The 23,647-nt window shown below is 41.4% G+C and overlaps 2 protein-coding genes across 2 annotated transcripts; one reads left to right on the top strand and one right to left on the bottom strand.

Moving 5' to 3' along the window:
* Positions 1-17,395: 17,395 nt before the first annotated feature.
* LOC113341018 (2-hydroxyacyl-CoA lyase-like) lies at positions 17,396-19,579 on the top strand. Its single transcript, XM_026586060.1, has one exon. The coding sequence runs from the start codon at positions 17,544-17,546 to the stop codon at positions 19,284-19,286; it is 1,743 nt and encodes a 580-aa protein (XP_026441845.1). The 5' UTR covers positions 17,396-17,543; the 3' UTR covers positions 19,287-19,579.
* Positions 19,580-20,449: 870 nt separating this feature from the next.
* Positions 20,450-22,734, bottom strand: LOC113341023 (GTP-binding nuclear protein Ran1B). Its single transcript, XM_026586065.1, has 8 exons — positions 22,601-22,734; positions 22,425-22,494; positions 22,272-22,328; positions 22,044-22,161; positions 21,282-21,371; positions 21,011-21,190; positions 20,840-20,917; positions 20,450-20,753 (listed from the first exon to the last, which is right to left on the bottom strand). The coding sequence occupies exons 1-8, from the start codon at positions 22,601-22,603 to the stop codon at positions 20,684-20,686; spliced, it is 666 nt and encodes a 221-aa protein (XP_026441850.1). The 5' UTR covers positions 22,604-22,734; the 3' UTR covers positions 20,450-20,683.
* Between the last annotated feature and the right edge of the window lie 913 nt (positions 22,735-23,647).

Genomic DNA, 23,647 nt, shown 5'->3' with positions numbered 1-23,647 from the left:
CTGAATTCCAAGGCATTCAACACCTTTCCTTGGCCCCACCATGCCAAGTCGTCCATGCCAAACCCTTGGCCCCACTATACCAAGCCGTTCGCGACATTTGCCTTGGCCCCACCATGTCGGCCTTCCCTATGCGGCTACCAAAACGAAGTCTGCGACGATCAACGGCCACCCTTCAATCCTAGATGCGAATCCTAGCCGTCCAAGGTCGCCAAACAACGCATGGTAACCTTTGGCCCAAAACCCTAGTTTTGGTGACGCCAAGGCATGCCATGCCACATGTGCCAATGGCATGCCAACCACCTTGTCGCACCATACCATGGCGGCCTTCCATATGCGTCTACCAAAACGAAGGCGTGAGACGATCAACGACCACCCTTCCATATTAGATGCAAATCTTAGCCGTCCAAGGTCGCCAACCAACGCATGGTAACCTTTGGCCCAACGCCAAAACCCTAGTTTTGGCCACGCCTAAACCGCGCCAAGGCATGCCGGCCATGCTACATGTGCCAATGGCATGCCAACCACCTTGCCGCGTCATACCATGCTGACCTTTCCTGTGCGGATACCAAAACGAAGGCGTGTGACGATCGACGGACACCCTTCAATCCTAGATGCAAATCCTAGCCGTCCAAGGTCGCCAAACAACGCATGGTAACCTTTGTCCCATAGACTAGTTTTGGCCACGCCAAACCACGCCAAGACATGCCATGCCACATGTGCCAATGGCATGCCAAACCACCTTGCCACGCCATACCATTCCGGCCTTCTTTATGCGGCTACCAAAACGAAGGCATGCACCAATCAACGACCATTCTTTCATCTAAGGTGTAGATCTTAGCCTTCCAAGGTTACCAGCTAACGCATGGCAACCTGTGGCCCTAGTTTTGTCGCGCCTAAACAAAGCCAAAACCCTAACTTTTGGCCGCGCCTAAACTAGGCCATATTAAAGCCATACTGATCATGCTTTCATGTTACTGGCTACCAAACGAAGGGTCGCAATAATCAACGGCTACCTTTCCTCTTAAGATACAAAATCTCGACCGTCGAAGGTCACCACTGAGCCAGCAAGTCTCCCAAGCTCAGCTTACCAGACAACAACAACGTGCTACAAGTTTTCCATGAAAACACTCGAGACATCAATGCATGTCACAAACGGGGGGATGCTCATTGGGTATTGGTTTGCGGTTTACAGCGTGCGGCGTACACTACACCCTTTATAAGAAAGTGTCATAAGGATGAGGCGGTTAGTAAATACAGGGAGTAATGTTGAAACGCTTTATTTTATGGAACATCAATTCCAGGCGTTACCGGTTACCACCTCCTCCCATTTACTCACCCATTTTCCATTTCTTAATGAGACCAGAGTATGTTTCACTTCGACTTGTATAAATAGGCATTACCTATTTCCACCGAACAACAGGTTCAGGTCAGGAGCATACAACACTCAAAAAAAAATTTCTAGCTTTCCATCTGTTGGCTTCCCACTTTCTGATACAAGTCGTGAAACAACTACTCTTCCAGAATCAACTATTCTGGTCTCAACACTCTCTTCGCTTCCCTTCATAAACCAACCCTTCTCCTTCACTTTGTGACCGAAGCAAGTCTGGAACGGCCATTTATTGGTTTAGACCGGATTTGTACAGATTGATCTCTCGAATCTAAAGTACTCCCTTGCAGTACATTATTTAGGGTTTAAACTCGTTTCTCACCCACACACCTGAAATTACCAAAATCAGCAGAAACCGTTTTCACCCTCACACAATTGGCGACCACAGTGGGAGATTGATCTTTCGGTTATAATGTCAATTTTCAATCATCGATCTCATACTTCGACCCAGACGTCAGGACGGTAGCGGCAAACGATCCGCTCAGGGATCGACGACTCAGCTACCAGACGGACCGATACGATCCGCTCAGGGATCGACGACTCAGTTACCAGACGACCCGATTACCAGTCATGACACCGCAAGGGGCGACTGGGGACTTCCCAGAGGTTAAAAGCAAAGGATCTGCCCAGGGATCAACGACTCGATTATCAAGTGATTCAGGGATGACTAGGGACTTTCCACAATCGCGGTGCTTCCCACAAAACTCGGGCTTGCACCTGACTCATTTTTCGTTAGCAGATCCAAAAAACCGAGTAAGTCTTGGTTAGACAAAATACATGGTTTACTATTTCAAGTTTTCACGGAATGATAAAACCGATAGCCATGTTATGTTTCATCCCATGTCATATACCGACATGCAACGTTCACGGTTCCATATCTTCCTTGGGATATTTGTGTCGGTTACAATCATAACCAAAAACGGCATCATCCTAAAACAGTTCATCCCGAGTAATAATCCAAAACCCTCATAGGTAACACTTGTCTATCAATCCAAAAACCAGAAAAAGCCGAACCATAAACTAGGCGTTTTTTTGCCTTTCAAAAAAAAAAACTAAGGAAAGGAGGTTCAGAAAAAATAAAATGCTAAGGAAAATCATTCAACAAAGACCTTCTTTCTTGGAGAAAGCCTCATTCGTACTTTCCAGATCCGCCCGTTTCAGCTTCAGCTCCCTGGACAACCTCTTGATCTCCGCCTCCTGTTGTGCGACCTCATCCACTGAAGGACCTTCAACCGCTGTAGCCTGCAACTTTTCGATCTCAGAGAAACCTTCAACAAACCAGGGAACATTGAACCCATGGTCTACGCACACATCAAGACGTAACTTCCAGCTTGCGACCATGTCCTCAGAAATGGTATGGCCAGTCACCTTGCATATGTCGTCGATCGAAGATAAAGCTTCCTCCACACGCTTGACCAGCGCAAACCGACTACTGACCCTTTTGGTTGTGGCGATGTGTCCATACCTTTCACATATCTTGGTATATAACGTCTCGTATTTGGATGGCACGCTGAAGCCACCGACCAGCACATGATCTGGATAAGATACCAGGAATGGAGGAGCAAAGGTAGCACCCGGAACTGAATCAGCAACCAGCAAGGGATTCCTAACTACAATTGCGCCAACGGACACTGAAGTACTCTCCATTGTCTGAGTCGCGACAACACTTTCATCTCGATCAACCTCTGTTTCAAGGTCACCAGGTGCAGCTGCCACGACTGAAGACAAAGCCGTATCTCCGCAAGTCTCTGTCTCGGGACCATCTTCAGAAACGGCTTCCCCCTATGATATCACGGATTAGATATTTTCCAAAACGAAGAGAGAGAGGGAAGAAGGAAAACGTGTAGGAAACTCACTGATTCGCTTTCAGACCGACTAAAAGAAGATTCAGCACTGTTGTCGGAAGAACTATTCTCGCCTCCACTGGACTCCGAACTTTTTTCCTTCTCGGATTCCCCTTCACCATGGATAGGTTCAGCATCACCGCCCTTCGTCTCGAGAAATGTTATTTTCTGACTACTTGCAAGTTTGGCGAAGGCGTTCACACTACTGAGACCCTGAACAAAGCGCCAAGACGGATGTTCAGGAATGAAATATAGATTTACACAATTCAGTTAAGCCAGCGAGAAGGTGATGCTACCTGGATGTTGGGAGAATTGAAAGTCACGAGGGCCGCCGAATCTGCCGAAATCGACCGAAAGCCACATGCACGATTCTTTGATCGCCGCTTCCTCGCTTGGGGGTTGTTCGTACCCGGACTGGGCGACTTGCGTTTAGTTAAAGAAGGATCCCTCAGCAACGGATGCTTCGCCAAAATTGCAGGAGTAGGCTTACCACGGGTATTCTCCACTTCAGCTTTCACAAATTTCTGGATGACAAGGAACTCACTCTGCCAGAATGCGTTATACTTAAAGGTAGTCGAAGGATTTCTTTCCGAAAACAGGAAGGGGAGACTTTTACCCGGCATGAGAACACTAGCACCAAGAACGGCTCGTAACGAGTCCTCTGGAGCTACCGGTTGACGAACAAGAGGGACCCCTTGGTCGAAACCCATATGCCGAGCTGCTCGATCAATATTCTGAGAGACTGCCTGACACGATCCTCGAAAGAAAGACGGTACATAACCAGACGTACAACTTCGCATGAATACAACCTCTCCGGCACTCATATTCTTTTCTTCAGAGAGCAAAGACATGTTCGGAGCAAGAGAAAAAGTGTTAAACTGAACTATGGAGTCATGCACCGGAGCCCACGAACGAAAGTTGACCGCGTACGAATTATCAAGGAAATCAACCAAGTTTGAACCGGCTTTTTGGCGCCTATTATTCGACCAGCGAAGTATCCTCGAACCACCACAAGACTCGGGAAGTGAGGCCAACGGTTTAGAAGCGTATCTCTCGAAATGCTCCCATAACCATGCCTGGAGGAAAGCGGCATGAACATACGAGTCCACTTTCATGTAACCATTTGAAGCGCGCATGTCCTCAACCAGATGGTCCGAGTGTGTGTACTGAGAACCGAGAAACAAGCCGCCAATAGGGAGAACGACGCCTTTCGCTAATTTTATGGCACATTTGATAAGTTCTGGCCTTATCTCCTTCTTACCAGAGCCATCATAGAAAATATCTCTGGATAACCAAAGAGCCAAAAATGCAGCGACATGAAGCATACTATTCTTTTGATCCGGTTCCAACTCATCAGGAAACCATTGAGATACCCACCAGCTGTAGAAACACCTTGTCTCGTTTTCTTTCGGAACGAACCCTTTCGACTTTGCAACCAGAGCGGCACGCGATCCTTCTTCATCTTCTGAAAACTTGATATTGAGGTTTCCTGTTATGGGAAGATTCAGCAGAACAGCCACACTTTATAAGGAGATAGTCATTTCACCGCACCTGCATATGGACGTATGGGTATCTGGACACCATCTGGAGATGAAAGCAACCAAACCCGGGATATCTTTCCTAATTTGGAGTGTTGTAGAAGCCGCGACAGCATCAATGATTTGTGCCTTGGTCAAGCTAGCTCTTACACAGTCTTGGCTTATCATGAGTTGCATCTACTTGTCAAAGGAACGCAATGGACTCACGGGGGTTTTAAAGTCAACGGGAGAAGCGGAATACTCTTTCCTCTGAAGGAAAAACCGTATTACGTCCCCTGGCGGAACCGACCAAGCCTCTCCTTCACTTCTAGACCGGTCAGAAGAATCGGCACATGCTTGGGATGATTTTTCCTGGTAGAAAATATCGTGAAGAATTCATCATCCACGTTTGGCTTGGAGTTTCCAACGTCCTTTGGTACGGCAGGGCTTTCCTCAGGTGACATCCTAACAAAATTTCCTACGCTTCTTTCGCTATCGAAGTGACTACACTGAAAAAACAAAACGAAGAGAAGTTACTACAAGGGGCACGAAAGCTATTTTGTCGGCAATGAAGAATCCATTTCAGGCGTGAACCAACTTTGTTTTTAAATCGCAAGTCATAACATGCCCTAGCGAAGAAATAGAGGCCAGCAAACCCTACGTCGCCACGAAAAACTCGCCTCTTACCAAAGCCGTACCTTGTAGCAGAAATTACGCACTCGTCTAAGAAGGCGCTTCCCCACCGTTGAGACAATGCACATGGCCACACTTAGGAAAGGAGGAAACCATAAAAACTAGGTTTTCGCTGGACAGGAATTGGTGTCAGTCACCTGCCCGTGCATACCTACTTGGCATAATAATTGAGGTGGCTAACATTATCGCGTGTTCACTCTAAGATATTTCTACAAATTTATGGAAGGTACGCCTACGGCTAGGGTTTACACTAACACAGAAGAACAATATTTCTACAAGTTCATGAAAGGTACACCTATGGATAGGGTTTTCCACGATACAAAAAAAAGAGAGAAGAGATCGAAAGAGAAGTGTTGTAGTACGTACCTGGAATATGCTTACTCGCTTTACCACTCTGATGCTGGCCCAAGGACGTGAGAACAAAGATACAATGTAAAAAGGAGATCAAAGCCTTCATAGGTGTGACACTTTTGGAATTTGATTAAGGAAGGGATTTCCCGTTTTAGCCACGAACGAAAAGAGGAAATCAGGCCTGCAATGGCGAACCACATGATGCCAACGGACATGCCACACCAAGCCAGCGCCCGCGCCAAGTCTATGCTTGCGGCTCCATTCCTAGCGAGTACAACGCATGCAACTCCATTCCAAGCCAATCCAACACTAACGGCTTCATTCCAAGCCGAACCGATGCCCAATAATTCACGTCATGCCTTGCCTCACGGTGCCCTAACAGTCCGCGCCATACCATGCCATGTCGAGTTAGCACCGTGCCAAGAGTCCGCACTACGCCAGCACCGAGCCAACGTCCACGTCGAGCCAACGTGCACGCCCAACCAACGTCCATGCACAGCCATCGACTAAGTCCATTCCCAAACTCGCGTCGTACCAAGTCCAAGCCAACGCAATCCCTGCGGCTCCCCTTCCAAGCTGCACCAACACCAAGAACTCGCCAAGCCAGCATCTCAGTATTCCCTAACTCAGACGAGATGAGGCACGGCCAGACTAAGCCGACGATTTTCATCTCACCACTTCACAGTCTGCACCGCAAATAGGATCTATGCAAGACCGCCAAACACGAGGACCATGAACTCTCCCTACCTCTCGAAAAAGGTTAGTCGGACCTTCTTGACCGTCTTTCCACGCCTTATCATTTCGATTTTGTCCTTCCCCGTCATCATCTTATGCTTACCTCGCAATAAAGCTCTTGTTCCGAGCTAAGCAGGGGACTTAATGTTGATGGTGGTTTTTGGCTTAGGGTTAAAATCGTAAAACCGCATATTTAACATGACGTCACCATGACCATTAGCACATTTATTGAATCGATCAGCATGCCTACGTAAGAATTACTGGGGTACTTTTTTTTACATGGGTCATGTTCCACGACAGAACCCTTAACATTGACTGACATCATCTATGCCAAACCCTAATTCTCATGCTACCGCGCCAAGGCATGCCAACCATGTCAGCCGCACCACTTTGCCAATGGCATGCCATGCCAGCCGCACCACTGTGCCAATGGCATGCCATGCCAGCCACGTCTTCGCGCCAAGGCATGCCAACATGCCATCCGCACCACTGTGCCAATGGCATGCCATGTCATCCACATCTCCGCGCCAAGGCATGATAACCATACCAGCCGCACCACTGTGCCAATGGCATTCCATGCCAGCCACGTCTCCGCGCCAAGGCATGCCAACCATGCCAGCCGTACCACTGTGCCAATGGCATGCCATGCCATCCACATCTTCGCGCCAAGGCATGCCGACCATGCCAGCCGCACCACCGTGCCAATGACAATCCATGTCAGCCACATCTCCGCGCCAAGGCATGCCAAACATGCCAGCTGCACCACTGTGCCAATAGAAAACCATACCATCCACGTCTACCACGCCAAGGCATGCCAACCATGCTAGCCGCACCATGCGCCAATGGCATGCCAAACCCTTGGCCCCACCATGCCAAGCCAACTGCACCTTGCCTTGGCCCCAACCATGCTATCCGCACCATGTGTCAATGGCATGCCAAACCTTTGGCACTACCATGCCAAGCCAACCGCACCTTGCCTTGGCCCCACCATGCCAAGCCGTCCGTGCCAAACCCTTGGCCCCATTATGCCAAGCCGTCTGCGCCATTTGCCTTGGCCCCACCATGCCGGCCTTCCTTATGCGGCTACCAAAACGAAGGCCTGCGACGATCAACAACCACCCTTCAATCCTAGATGTGAATCCTAGTCGTCCAAGGTCGCCAAACAACGCATGGTAACCTTTGGCCCAAAATCCTAGTTTTGGCCACGCCAAGGCATGCCATGCCACATGTGCCAATGGCATGCCAACCACCTTGCCGCGCCATACCATGCCGGCCTTCCCTATGCGGCTACCAAAACGAAGGCGTGCGACGATCAACGGCCACCCTTCCATCTTAGATGCAAATCTTAGCCGTCCAAGGTCACCAACCAACGCATGGTAACCTTTGGCCCAACGCCGAAACCCTAGTTTTGGCCACGCCTAAACCGCGCCAAGGCATGACGACCATGCCACATGTGCCAATGGCATGCCAACCACCTTGCCGCGCCATACCATACCGGCCTTCCCTATGTGGCTACCAAAACGAAGGCGTGCGACGATCAACGACCGCCCTTCAATCCTAGATGCAAATCCTAGCCGTCCTAGGTCGCCAAACAACGCATGGTAACCTTTGGCCCAAAACCCTAGTTTTGGCCATGCCAAACCGCGCCAATGGCATGCCAACCACCTTGTCGCGACATACCATTCCGTCCTTCCCTATGCGGCTACCAAAACGAAGGCCTGCAACAATCAACAGCCACTCTTTCATCTAAGGTGCAGATCTTAGCCATCCAAGGTTACCATTTAACGCATGGCAACCTTTGGCCCTAGTTCGGTCGCGCCTAAACAAAGGCAAAACCCTAACTTTTGGCCGCTCCTAAACTAGGACATATTAAAGCCATATTGATCATGCTTTCATGTCGCTGGCTACCAAACGAAGGGTTGAAATAATCAACGGCTACCTTTCCTCTTAAGATACAAAATCTCGATCGTCGAAGGTCACCACCGAGCCGGCAAGTCTCCCAAGCTCAACTTTCCAGACAAAAACAACGTGCTACATGTTTTTCATGAAAACACTCGAGACATCAACGTATGTCACAAACTGGGGGATGCGCATTGGGTATTGGTTTGGCGGTTTACATCATGCGGCGTACACTACGCCCGTTATAAGAAAGTGTCATAAGGATGAGGAGGTTAGTAAATACAGGGAGTAATGGTGAAACGTTTTATTTTATGGAACATCAATTACAGGCGTTACCGGTTACCACCTCCTCCCATTTACTCACCCGTTTTCCATATCTTAATGAGACCAGAGTACGTTTCACTTCGACTTGTATAAATAGGCATTACTTATTTCCACCGAACAAAAGGTTCAGGTCAGGAGCATACAACACTCAGAAACATTTTCTAGCTTTCCATCTGTTAGCTTACCACTTTCTGATAGAAGTCGTGAAACAACTACTCTTCCAGAATCAACTATTCTGGTCTCAACACTCTCTTCGCATCCCTCCCCAAAACTAACCCTTCTCCTTCACTTTGTGACCGAAGCAAGTCTGGAACGACCATTTCTTGGTTCAGGCCGGATTTGTACAGATTGATCTCTCGAATCTAAAGTACTCCCTTGCAGTACATTGTTTAGGATTTAAACTCGTTTCTCACCCACACACCCGAAATTACCAAAATCAGCAGAAACCGTTTTCGCCCTCAAACAATGGATTTGCTTAATGTGTACATTTTTGTACACATGTTTTATTTGTGATTCTACAACTATGTGTACATTGTGGTACATATGGATTTCCTTAATGTGTACATTGTCGTACACATGTTTATCTGTCTTCTTTCTAGATCATTTTTTGATTTATGTTTTGTGTTTTTATTATGTTAGTTTGAATATTATGAAGAAGAATGCTAAGAGAATGGTAGAAGGTCTAGAAACTTTCAACACCAGGCTCACTCCCATATACGAGGCTTTACTGAAGGAAAACATCAACATTGGTCATACTTGGTCGGTTAATGAGTCTGGGAAAGATTGTATAAAGTCCATTCTCCCAGGTCTCATTGTGTAGATCTTTTGCAGAAAACTTGTACGTATCACAGGTGGTGAGTTAATGGTTTTCCTTGTGCACATGCTTGTGTTGCCATTCAAGCTACAAGGGAGGACATCTATTCATTTGTTGAGCCATATTTCACCACCTAATGGTTCATCTTAGCATACTAGGAGATCATATTCCCCATCCTCAATTTTGACAAGACGGGGGCTTATGATCCTAGTGATAGGGTTATTGTTCCAATTCATGTTCCTCCACTTGGTAGACGAAGAACACAGCGTATCAGGAGTGCTTGGGAGAAGCAAAAGAGGGTTATGATGTGCACAAAGTGCTTCACTCTTGTTCATCACAACAGAGCTACTTGCCCCCTTTGTTAATTATTATTTACTATGTTAGTTTTGTTCAAAAGATTCTTTGTTTTTGGTTCTTACTTTTGGTAATGTCTTTTCGATTATGTATGCCTCGATAGTTAGTGTCAGGAAAAGTGTACCATTATGTACACTTTCTTGTACACTTTAGTGTGCTTACATGTCATTACATGTGTATCATTATGTACACCTTCTTGTACAATGGACGATACCACGTTATTTTGTTTAGAAAGATTCTATGTTTTTGGTTTTTATTTTTTGGTGATGCCTTTTCAAGTCTGTATAATTACTTTTGGTAATGTCTTTGTCAATTATGCAGGCCGGGATAATTAGAAAATTTGCCAGTACACGTGTACCATTATGTACACCTTCACCTTTGCTTACAATGATAGTATCTTATTTCTCTTTATGTATCTACATGTGTACCATTATGTACATATGGCTTTTCTAACACTACTTTAATAACATGTTGATACACCTTTTAATTTCTACTCATTTTCATTGCATGTGCTCAATCATGTATACCTTAATATTTTCTACTCTGTCAGTACATGTGCACAATAATGTCCCATTTTTTTAATATTTTTTCCTAACCTGTGATATACCCTGCAAGTCTGACACAAGTCTACATTCAAGCATCAATATTGAAACTAATAAAAAGATTAATTCAAAGTATTTATAGTAGTGATAAGTTTTAAACTGAAAGTTAAACTGAAATTTAAAAATTTGTCCGAACATTAAAAATGTTTTTGAAGCAATTCAGAAAGTGATCTTGTATGAAGATTAAAAAGACCTCTTCCTCTTGAATGGTTGCATTCTTCTACTCTCACGCCACTCCTTGTATAGATCATCATTTTCTATATCTCACACATTTTCATAACCTCCGATTTTTTCAGCATTCTGACCACCATTTTGATCTCATTTGCTGACAAATGTCTTCGGCCTTCTGCTCATCTATTTCTATAACTTTTGTTTTCTTGAGACTTCGTTACATAAAGTAACAAATGTATATGAGGCAGTCCGGGATGATTCCTTGTATTGGGCATGGAATGACGTTTATTTCGTGATGTTTTATAGGTGCATAACCCTAACACTCTCTTCTTGTTCAGTTCCAATTGCACTGTTTCTGCCATTTATTGTGCTTCAGCTTAATATGTCTTCTCATTATCTGAGTGCAAGGAGTTATATTACTTCCATTCAAGAGCTTCAAAGTCAAATTTCAACAGCGACCAGTGCCTTCCTACTTTAAACTCTCTGTAGAATGATTCATTGGGATTACTTGAACTTCTAGATTCTCAGGAAGGTCCCTTATGAAATCAACCACAAGCTCTTGTACCATGCTGGTGATATTATGCTTCACATAATACTGTAATCAATAATTTGTTGGAAAGTAAAATGAATTGGGTACACCCAAATAAGACCAGTTATGCATGAGATATCACACACTGGTGTACAAGAATGTATAGTCCTACTGAAAACTAACAAATAAAACATTTAGGCCTGAAAACAGATCGTATATCCATGACATATGATATAGGTGTACAACTATATACACACCTAATTAAATCTAACAACCAACCATCCATGCCAACACTTAACAAACCATATATCAATCATATATAGCATATTGGTGCACAACTATGTACACACCTAAAGAGATTTAACAAATCCAACTTAAACAAACACATAGAACATGCCATGTCATTTAGGTGTACAACTATTTACGCAACATTAAAGTATCCAAGTAATCTTAATTATATATGAAATTTTGATTTGCTTGAGAAACTTACACATACAGTAGGACCCATTATTTCACATCTCAAGTATTTTTGAACATCTGGATGTCGAAAACTATCTCTGACAATTGCTCTTCTACGTTGATAGATGTGAACTGCAGTGACTTTTGATCCAGATCTTTGTTGAACATCCCATAATCAGAATATCTTCCCTCACTCCCGGTTTTTCTAGCCACGATACTTCCCAAGTTGCATTGCTGCAGAATCATGAAGGAAATGTTAACATGGTGTACATAGTGGTGCACATAACTTTTTAAAAGATTCAATCATGAGGAGAGTGCAAGGTAGTATTTTGTGAACTTACCCTACGTTTACATAGTCAAAGAACTTTTGTATCCTTTTTTTTTTGTCTTGTCCTTTTCCATGTCGTGGTATAGTAGGGATTGACGAATATCTGGCAACGGTGCAGGAAGATGATACTCATTTGCCTTTCTCTTTAGTGGTGCAGGATAGCCTACTTTGTGTACCTGTCACTTTCCTTTTTGATCGGATTTCATCCTACCTAGTCTGTTTTTACCCTCTATGAAATCAGGATTTAGCTTTTTCCTTGCAACTCTCTTTTGTGGTGGTGTCTTAGACAACTTTCCAGCCGCTTTTGTCCTCAACATTTCTGCTTCCTTCATTTTCCCTGCTCTTGTCTTTGTTGGGGTCTTTTCACACTTTTACTTTCTTAACTGCTGAAAAACACACTTAGATTCTCTTGGATGAACTGCACCGCTTCAGCAACGATCCTTTCTCGTACATCTTCAGTGGATAATGATTTTTGCGATGAATCTTCTTTAGGATCCTCTTGGCTCAATAATGAAAAGCTCGAGAAATCGTTGCAGATCAAGGTTGTCATCCTTTCCTTCACTTCAGGTGGTGCCGTTTTGTAACAACCTTTTTCAAGCTTGACGAACACAGTTTCAGACAAGTTATCTAGAATATCATTCATTTTTTCGTTTGTCATATAAGGTCTTACATCTGGATCATGTCCCTGTGTGAGTAAAAGCACATTTTCTTCAACCACCAACATGCTTTCAGGATTCAGCTGAGATATGACTTAAACTGCGATTATCGTAGCTTCATCAAATTCAGTAGTTTGAGTTGTATCCATCACATTCTAGCCGTCAAGGTGCACCTGGTCTTCTTGATCTTCAGGGATTTTATTTGTCTATGACAAAAGAATTTTTAAAGAATTTTTAAGGGTGTACAAATATGTATACTGGTGTACAAGTATGTACATAAATACAGAAGAAATCATAAAGGTGTACATATTTGTATACACATACTGGAAAAAAAAATGTAAGCTGAGATCATTTTCTTCATACCTCGGCTTATTCGCAGCTTCAGACTCAACTACTTTGTCAGTTTCACACTCAACTCCGCGGCTTGTTCCATCCTCCACTCCTTCTTCTCTGAAAAATGGAACTTTTATTGAGAAATTTTAAGGGTGTACAAAGTTGTAGACAAGTGTATGAATTATGTATGATTTTTAGCACTGATGTACAAGTATATAAACATACAGGAAATGAAAAAAAATGTAAGCTTGGATCATCATACCTCGGCTTGTTAGAAGTTTCAGGCTCAACTCTTTTGTCAGATTCACTTTCATTCTTTTCCTCATTTTCCTCACTAGTTTTTGATGAAGGAGTGCTAAACGATGCAAGTTTCACACTGGTGTATAACTAAAGAAGATGAAAAGAATTGACTGATATTTTTAATAAAAATGATGTTATACCTTGGCATATTAGCATACTTGCCGTCATCCCCAGCATCAGCATCCTTGTCCTCCTCCTCAGCATTATCATCCTTGTATTCCACACCCTCTTCATCATCCTCTATATCCTCTTCATCATCCTCATCCTCCTCCTCCTCCTCCTCCTCCTCTTCCTCAGCCTCACGTCGTAATTCCTTTGTAAATAAAAAGATTTTCTTCAAAGTGTCAACACAGAAATCATTCACGTCGCTTGTATGAACTTTTCAGTTTCGCTCTTCAATGAAAGTAAGGAGCCTTTCATGTCTAGTATGCAATCCAGTAATCTCTTCATGCAGTTCCTCTCTTTGCAAATCTGATATGCGCAACTTTTCCTTCAGTGCATTTGTGTTATTTTCTTGTTTCGCCTTCCGGTACTCATTCAAAAGCAATCGTTCTTCATCATTGTAAGATTTTACCCATCCTGGTTGCATATGAAAACATGCCAAAGTATCAATATAAGGTGTACATTGTTGTACACAAAACATATTTTTTAAAATCTATCACCAATCTTGTACACCTTATCCGGGTGTTATTAATGTACACATGGAGCAAGAAATCACTAACGTAAGAAACTTATTGAGATACCTTTTTCATGGCGTCATTCAGATCTCTCTCAATTGTATTATGTCACTGATGATCCACCTGAGAAGCCTTGGGACACCTTCTCCATTGCTTGGCATCATGTTGTTGTTGTGTTCAGCAAACCAATATTGCATTAACAAATAAGTGAATAGTTAGAAATGTAATAGAAAGCAACAAACATAATGAACAAAATTATATAAAATGGTAAATAGATATATCAGGTGTACAACTTTGTACACATGTAAACTTAACAACAAGTAAATCACACACCCATTATATTTCATTGGTGAATGGATATGTTTCTTAATGCTCTCCATCAGATATTCATGTATATGAATCGGCCAACAAGTTTTTTTATTCTATCCAAAGACTCAAAAAAGTGTGCATACTTGTTCTTGCTAATCATGCTTTCGTTCGCCTGGGTAGTTAAGACTGTGATGCATAGGTACATATTAAACAGCACCACTAAGTCTTCTGCATTTCTTTCAATCTCCTTTTGCAACTTTGGTTTTTCCCTCATTATACGTAAGATCTCATTCTCCATATCCAATTTCCTCAACTTACCTGGTTCCTTCAGTTTTATTCGGTTTATCAGTGGACCATATGTTGTTTCAGATGCAGATTTTTCATCTTCTCCTTTTTCAGGTTCTATTGCCACCATCTCTTGTCCAAAAATTAGAAACAAATCTTTAGGTGTGCTCTTTGCGACCACTTTCTTACTCTTCTTGGGAGTATCAAAAATAAAATAATGATCCGTTGTATGATCATCGCGGTATTATCTCACAATTTTCATGATTGAGTTCGGGCTCTTAAACCATATATCATCTTTCTTTTTATCGGGATCTTTCTCATCTTTTTTATCTGCTTTTTTGTGGACAAAGATATCTACAATAGGCCGGAATTGGCTCTCCTTTTGCCTTTCTAGTTGATACTTAGTGAACCATACTTTTCCTTTTATTTGTTTTTCATCCTCCTCTTTTATTCACAAAATTATTGATTGCATGAAAACCGGATCTATAAGGTTTGTTGGTATCTACGAAAATTAACAAAGAAGAATAATACATTATACTCATAATTACAAAAATAATCATATAGGCGTACAACTATGTACACACAAATAGGGGTAAATTTTTGTAACACTAAACTGTGTTTTTCTAATTTTTTACACACAGATGTTGGTGTACGAATCTTTACACTCTAACAGAAATCCAACAAAAATAGCTTTAAAACAAACACAACATGCCATAAATCATTGTAACAGCATGCTGGTGTACAATACTGTACACAACCAAAACAAATATTGGAAAAACAACTTCAAAACAAACAAAACATGGTTCATATGTTTCCGAAATAACATGAAAGTGTACAGATAAGTGCACCGGTACCAAAGTATGGGAAAAGCAACTTCAAAACATACATAACATGTCATACGTTGCTGAAATAATATGAAAGTGTACAGATAAGTGCACTAGTACCACAAGTATGGGAAAAACAACTTCAAAACATATAGAACATGCCATATTTTGTTGAAATAACATGAAAGTGTACAAATATGTGCACTAGTTCCACAAGTATGCGTAAAACAACTTCTTCTTTTTTTTTTTTTTTATAAACAAGGAACCTTTTCATTAATGGGATTTCAAGGTTACAATGAGTTTAAGATCGAAAATAAGAGAATACAAAGTAACAAGAGCATATCATAAGAGTACAATACCGAGAAATCCGACAAGAGAAAGAGAAGGATTACCGGAGTAAGATAAATACAAGTATGAATAGGATCCGATTAAATCGGAAGAAGGATGGTTTTTCTTGGAATTAAATTCCAACCATTTAGTTTGTTTTTCTTCTTTAGAAAGAAGTGCTCCCAAAGTAGGAGTGATTTGCTCAAATCTCTTGTAAATAGTGATGAAGCTTCCGTCGTCAAAAAGACCACCGATGAAGATTTCGTCGCCGGATAAGTTGATGAGTTTCGATGAAGAGTTCGTCGCCGGAGACAACAAAGATGGAGATTTCGTCGTTGGAGAGCATCACTATTGATCTTACAACCCAACCCAATAACCCAAAATCGCCATTAAAGCGAAGATAAACCTCAAAAGAGTAGATAAAACCACCAAAATGGTGTAGATAAGTAGAAAACATTGTAAAAACTAAACTAATCTACTAACTAACCTAGAAAGCAAGGAATAAGGAAGAAATCTGCTCAGATCTAGTCAAAAAATGGAATAGATCTGAGCAGAGAAGGAGAAGAAGAATGAGTGAGAGAGAGGAGAGAGAAGAGTTTGGGGAGTTGTTCTCTTGAGTAAAATAACTTCAAAACATACAGAACATGCATATGTTGCTGAAATAACATGAAGGTGTACATATTTTTACACTAATACCACAAATCTGATAAAAACAACTTCAAAACACAAAAATAAGGGCAATGTATGAAAGTAACAAATGATTTGCTACCTTTTGTTGCTCGACCAGATGTTGAACCTGTTGTTCTCTTCTTAGGTGGTGATTTCTTTGAAGTTTTTTGATGTCTTCTTAGGTGGTGATGATTTTGAAGTTTCTTCTGCTACAATTGATGTTGAAACTGTTGTACTCTTTGAAGATTTTGATCTCGTCTCGAGTCCTGATGGTTTTGAAGTTTCTTCTTCTTCTTTGAAGATTTTGATCTCGTCTCGAGTCCCGATGGTTTTGAAGTTTCTTCTTCAATTGATGTTGAAACTTCCGATAATTCTTATGTCTCTCTCTTTGTAACTAGTTTTTTCGCAGTCACCATGATGTTACTTCTACTGCATTCATCAATGGTGTTTGACTATGAAGATTTTGGGTTTTGATTTTGTGTTTTCCCTCTCGGTTAGGTTAGGGTTTACGAGTGTTTTTTTATTTTGGTTTGATTTCTTTTTCTCTCTGTTAAATGATTTCTTTTCTTTTTTTCAGTTTTTTTTTCCCAGGTGAACGTGGCGCCTCCACAATGCGTCAGTTACATAACAACTTCATTCGTCGCACGTGTGCTTTATGAAACGCATGTGAATGATAGCAATGTCTTTACACATTTTTAAACAAATTTTGGACTAAACTGTATCTAGCCAACTCGGGCCGGACTAATCAGTACTTTTGGAGACGTTTTTGGACTTAATCGTTTTTTTCCCAATTAAGACTCCCTCCATCCCTTCACGTGTTTAGGCGGTTTTTATGTGGTTCACTTTGACGGTCCACGCAGAACTGCTAGTTCTCCAAATGTTTATCTAGGAAGGCGGCTGAAAGAGTCCGTATCATAATATGAGTCCGTCGTATCAGGTAGGTAAGGTAAAGAAGAAGAGTGAGCGAAGATGAAAACTATAACTTTGACTTGGGTCAAAATCAGATACCCATAGTCAAACTAACGTTATCATGATTTGTTGAGTGTTTACTTTTATGTCAGTGCATTCGTAGGTTCCAAAGCACCCAGATCTTCCATCACCCGTAGTTGCTTTCCCATTTTGATCACCAAGAACATCTGTTCTCAGACACTCTCTAATGGCAGAAATCGATAACCTAACCCTCGTTGAAGAATCACCAAACAAAACCCCAGAAACCCAAATCGATGGCAACCTTCTCATAGCTCAGTCTCTGTTCCGTGGAGGCGTCAGAGTTATGTTTGGTGTAGTAGGTATACCAGTAACATCACTAGCAAACAGAGCAGTATCTTTAGGTATAAGATTCATAGCTTTTCATAATGAACAATCTGCTGGTTATGCTGCATCTGCATATGGTTATCTAACTGGTTCACCAGGTATACTTCTTACTGTTTCTGGTCCTGGTTGTGTCCATGGTTTAGCTGGTTTGTCTAATTCTACTATTAATTGTTGGCCTATGGTTATGATCTCTGGATCTTGTGATCAGAAAGATATTGGTAAAGGCGATTTTCAAGAACTTGATCAGATTCAAGCTGTAAAACCCTTTGTCAAGTATTCAATTAAGGTTACTGATATTAAACATATCCCTGAGGATGTTAAAACTGTTTTGAATTCGTCTGTATGCGGTCGTCCTGGGGCTTGTTATCTTGATGTTCCTACTGATGTTCTTCACCAGACTGTTACCGAGTCTGTGGCTAATGAGCTTTTGACTGTGTCTGACCAAAATCAAATTCTAGAAGGAACACTAGCAAACCTAGAGGTTGAGAAAGCAGTGTCATTACTTAGGAATGCGAAGAGACCCTTGATTGTGTTTGGTAAAGGTGCGGCGTTTGCTAGAACGGAGGATTCACTGAAAAGACTTGTTGAGAGGACAGGGATTCCATTCTTACCGACTCCTATGGGGAAAGGGTTGTTGCCTGATACACATGAACTAGCTGCAACAGCTGCAAGGAGCCTCGCGATTGGTCAATGTGATGTTGCTGTTGTTGTTGGTGCGAGGCTAAACTGGTTGTTGCATTTTGGTGAACCCCCAAAGTGGTCAGAGGATGTGAAGTTTATTTTGATTGATGTGTCCAAAGAAGAGGTTGAGCTTAGAAAACCTTGTGTTGGTTTGGTTGGTGATGCGAAGCGGGTTTTGGATAGGATTAATTTGGAAATTAAAGACGATCCTTTCTGTTTAGGGAGAAAACATCCTTGGATCCAAGCGATTATGAAGAAGGCTAAGGAGAATGTTTCGAGGATGGAAATGCAGTTGGCTAAGAATGTGGTGCCTTTTAATTTCCTTACGCCGATGAGAATCATAAGGGATGCTATTCTAGCACAGGGAAGCCCTGCTCCGATTTTGGTTTCCGAGGGTGCAAATACGATGGATGTTGGCCGAGCTGTTTTGGTTCAGACAGAGCCTAGGACAAGGCTAGATGCAGGGACTTGGGGAACGATGGGGGTCGGTTTAGGTTATTGCATTGCTGCTGCAGTTGCTTCGCCTGATCGGCTTGTGGTTGCTGTTGAAGGAGATTCTGGATTTGGGTTCAGCGCTATGGAAGTCGAGACATTAGTGCGATACCAGTTATCTGTTGCTGTAATTGTTTTCAACAATGGTGGTGTATATGGTGGTGATCGCAGGAACCCTGAAGAAATCGGAGGCCCTTACAAAGATGATCCAGCTCCCACTTCATTTGTTCCAGGTGCAGCATATCACACCCTAATTGAAGCTTTTGGAGGGAAAGGTTATCTTGTTGGAACTCCCGAAGAACTGAAATCTGCACTTGCGGAATCATTTTTTGCTCGGAAGCCAACTGTAATAAACGTTACAATAGATCCTTATGCTGGCTCCGAGAGTGGGAGAATGCAGCACAAGAACTAAGGAAAGAAGGAAATGGTTTTTCTGCCCATAGTTTACTAAAAGGATTCAAACCATGTAGTATTTGGGATTCAACTGTTCAGTTGAATAATTACTACCTGCATATATTGTTAGTATACATGGTCCCTTGTTTACTGACCTCATGAACATAACAACTTCACTTTTACTTAGTTTGAATAATTGAATGGTCTAATGCTCGCTTTGTAATCTTATATGTCATCAAAAATCGAAGTGAACTTGGGACACCAGTTGTTGTGTAAAAACCTGTATGCCATAATGGTTTCTACTTCTACCCCTCCTTGCTTGTTTTGCTTTTGCATCTTTGTTTCTCTTTTCACTGAAATTTGTCAATTTGATTCGGCATGTCAAGTCAAAGCAAACAGAATTAAATTCAATGGCTTCTTGAATCGAGCAAATCTATCTTCTTGGAGTTACTTGAAAATATTTCAACATACAGAATGCAACAACACATATTAAGAAGAAAAAAAAGATAACTATTTTGCAGCTCGAAACTACAGTCTGCGGTTGATGATTTCTGGAAATACAAGCAGGAAACTTCAAAATACAGGAGCAAGGATTTTCATTGTTTGGAGAACAGGTGACAGTGAAGTTTCTTGCGCAGCAGTTTCTTTCTGTTTGGCTTGTGCAAGAAGATCTTTCCAAGTTTTGACAACCATCCACAAACACTAAATGTTGCATAGAAATTATTCCCAATTATTTATTTGACAATGAAATGACATCTATATGACCTATTGTCTGTACATAGAGGAAATAGGATAAATATTGTTAACAGTGAACGGCCATGATAAGAGTTGATATCTCGAGGTAGGAGATGCTCATAGAGCATACTTAGAACAATCCAAACTCCTATCAGTAAACCTTTTAGATGTCTATAAACTTTTCAGGATAGCCAGGACTTGCTTTCCCACCGGCAAAAAAATAGTCTTTCCCACTAAAACAAAAACCATACCATATAAATGCGCCAACAAAAAAACGATGTCTCAAAACTGCATCATTTGGCCAAGACCTTCTAAGTTGATAACAACTCTCCTAAGCAGAGCCCTAAAACACCATTAAAAGCACTAGGCTCAGCCAGAGACTACCAAGAATGAAGCTAGAGTTGCAACTGCAACTTCGAAGGTGGATGTTAACAAATAAAGCTGGAGTGATGAACGGAACAAACAATTCCATACCATTATAAAAGATACTAGTTTGAACAGGATAAGAAAGAAGAAGCAGTTCTCATATTGTTCTGACCCATTAAACAATAACAAACCCCCATTTCGCTGAAAAAGAAAAAAACAGCATAATCTGGGAATAACTTAAACGCCTAAACTCTCAACAAATCCCTGCAATCACTGGGTCAACATCAAGGGGGAAGGGGAACACGAGGTAAGCACTTAGTCGAATGCATCATCATCGTCATCAGGAAGGGGCTGATTTGCAGCAGCTGCCAACTCTTGTTCATGCCTGAAATGAAAGAAGAGATTCAAGTTTAGCACCGAGTCTCATTGAAAGCTGTGAGCCAAACAAAATGAATACAATAGAAAACTTACTTCTGTTGTGCCTCCATATCAATTGAAACCTCTGGAGGAGCAAGCGCAGGTGACTCAACAAAGTGGAGATTGGCATCACTGCATTGCACAATGAGTTATTAACATCACAATAAACTAGAGAAGCAAAACTTAAGAGAGCAGCAAAAGGAGGTTTATAGTTGTTAACAGTACCCAGCAAGCTTCCTGGCGAGATACAAGAAAGGCTTCTCGAAGTTGTAGTTACTCTTTGCAGAAATCTCATAGTACTGCAAATTCTTCTTCCTGTGGAAAGTAACTTGCTTTGCTTTCACTTGCCTGTTCTTGACATCAACCTTGTTTCCACAAAGAACAATAGGGATATTTTCACACACCCTAAACACATAAATGAAAATTCAACTGCATTAGCATCTGACATCTCAAAACATATACTCGAGACCAACAACAGCTTAACAACAGAACAAACCTGCATAGATCTCTGTGCCATGTAGGGACATTCTTGTAGGTCAAACGGGCAGTAACATCAAACATAATTATAGCACACTGTCCATGGATACTACATGAAACAGAAAGATTCAACAAGTTAAGTACTGAAAAGGCAAAAGATAGCTGATGAAAATCTAGATACAATAATATTCTAACTCAAAATGGATGTACACTAGCAAATCTATAGTTGAGATCACATCTCAACAGATGAATATAGAAAGCAACAAAAGAATAACAAATAACAGTTTGAATTATGATTTACAACCGGATATTCAACTGTTGCAGTAGCCTAATCTCATACTAGGGGAACAAAACAGCAACTCTAAAACAGTTCAAATTACTTAGCCATATTTTAAGTAAGAGTTGCAAATAAATTATACCAAAGCAATGTTGGTTCTTCATCAAAAATAGATGTTTGCATGCTCAAACTTGGTCCAAAGAAACAGCATATAGACATTAACCTTAACATCAAAGACTATCAACAATCATGCTATAGACACAAGTCATAACTGAACAGCTGCTTCAATGTACAACTGAACAGCTGCTTCAATGTATAACAAAACAGCTGCTTCAATGATAAAACATGAAGGTCCATTACAATCTCAAAAGCCAAGTCTAAATGTAACAATTTAACTATTGACTACATCTAATATAACTGTCAAAGATCATGATCATCGTAGCAGATAAGAGTATAAGACACAAATCAAAACAAAATGAAAGATTTGTTGAATTGAAAACTCACTAATATCCATCTCTAAGCCCACCGAATTTCTCCTGTCCAGCAGTATCCCAACAGTAAAACCTAATAGGTCCACAGTTGGTGTGGAAATCCAAAGGATGAACTTCAACACCAATAGTGGCTACAACCAAAAAAACAAAACAAAAATAATTCTCAGCAATCATTCAACACAGATCAAATCAATGCAAAAACAAAATCAAAATCAAGAGATCTAAAAAAACATATACTCACGTTCGTATTTCTTCTCGAATTCACCAGTAAGATGTCTCTTCACAAAAGTAGTCTTTCCTGTTAAGACACAACCATCAGATCTCATGTTACAATAAACCCTAAAAAAATCACACAAAATCAAAACAAATCGAAAAAATAAAACAAATCATTTACCAGTTCCACCATCACCAACAATAACTAGTTTGAAACTAGGGTAACTCACAGTCTGCTGACCTTGAAGCGCCTGTTACAAAACACAAACAACAAAAAAATCAGTATCGCCGCCTCAAATCGCCGCCGCTTAAACCCTAACAATGCAAAAATACAGATTCAAAGAACGAAGATTTTACCATTATCGCCGCCTCTGGTTTTTCTTCTCTGGTTTTTTAGAGTTAGATTTTGAATGGTATATGGGTCTGATGAGATGAGAGAGGAATAGAGAATAGGGGAGAATAAGGGTTTTCTAAATATATAGGTAGAGAGATTAAAGGAAGGGTTTTGGGAGTCATCGCTTTCTTTTAACGCGACTATTCTTAATCGTTGGATTACATCCCGCTTGAAATCGACGCTTAAATTATAACCATCCACGTGTCGGGATTCGAGGTTGGAACACACCTTTATTGTCGTATATTCGGTTGGCGTAATGCTGGAAGTGGGGTGCTACAATTGAGATCGAACACCAATTTTGGGCATGCCTAAAACTTTCGACGCATACAAATGACTAGTCCTAACTTGGATGACCTTATAAGGGGTATCCTATGGGATGGTTCAATTATCTATATGCCCTTAAATCCATTAAATTACTACTAATCTATCCATAACTCTAATACAAAACCTATAATCAACTACACCTAAAATCAGTTTCATTCACCTTCTTCTTCTTCCTCTCCACAGCCGAACTCCACCCTTCCCTTTCTTTTTTTTTCATCGCGGAAACTTAATTGTCGATTTGTGAAACTATATAATGGATCGTCGTAAGGCAGTATCTCGTTCAAATCGATCGATTGAACAACCTATTCATGAAGAAGAAGATTTAGAGAGTGAAGAACAAACTCAAAATCAACCACAAAATCAATCGGAAGAAGAGATTGAAAAAGAACCAACGCCGGAAATGAAAATAAGAAGGTTAGTTCTACAAACCCATCTCATATTTGATGTTTTTGATTGTTTTGGTCGATTTAATTCGTCAAAATCATGTGTTCTGCGGCGGTTACAGGGTATGGTTCGGCGTAAAACAAATGTTAGATGTGCGCCGAGCTATTCTTGAAACTGAACCCTGAAAGTGCATATGAACGGCTCGGCGTATATCTGAAATCTGTTTTGAGCCGAACTTAGTAAAACAGAGACTTATATTTAGGATCGGCTTATTCGATGGTGTTAGTTTTGTGCCGAATATG

This window comes from Papaver somniferum, unplaced genomic scaffold (assembly GCF_003573695.1).
Source record: "Papaver somniferum cultivar HN1 unplaced genomic scaffold, ASM357369v1 unplaced-scaffold_24, whole genome shotgun sequence".
Taxonomy (NCBI): Eukaryota; Viridiplantae; Streptophyta; class Magnoliopsida; order Ranunculales; family Papaveraceae; genus Papaver; species Papaver somniferum.
The sequence above is the reverse complement of the archived record's forward strand: the minus strand, read 5'-3'. Positions and strand labels throughout refer to the sequence as shown.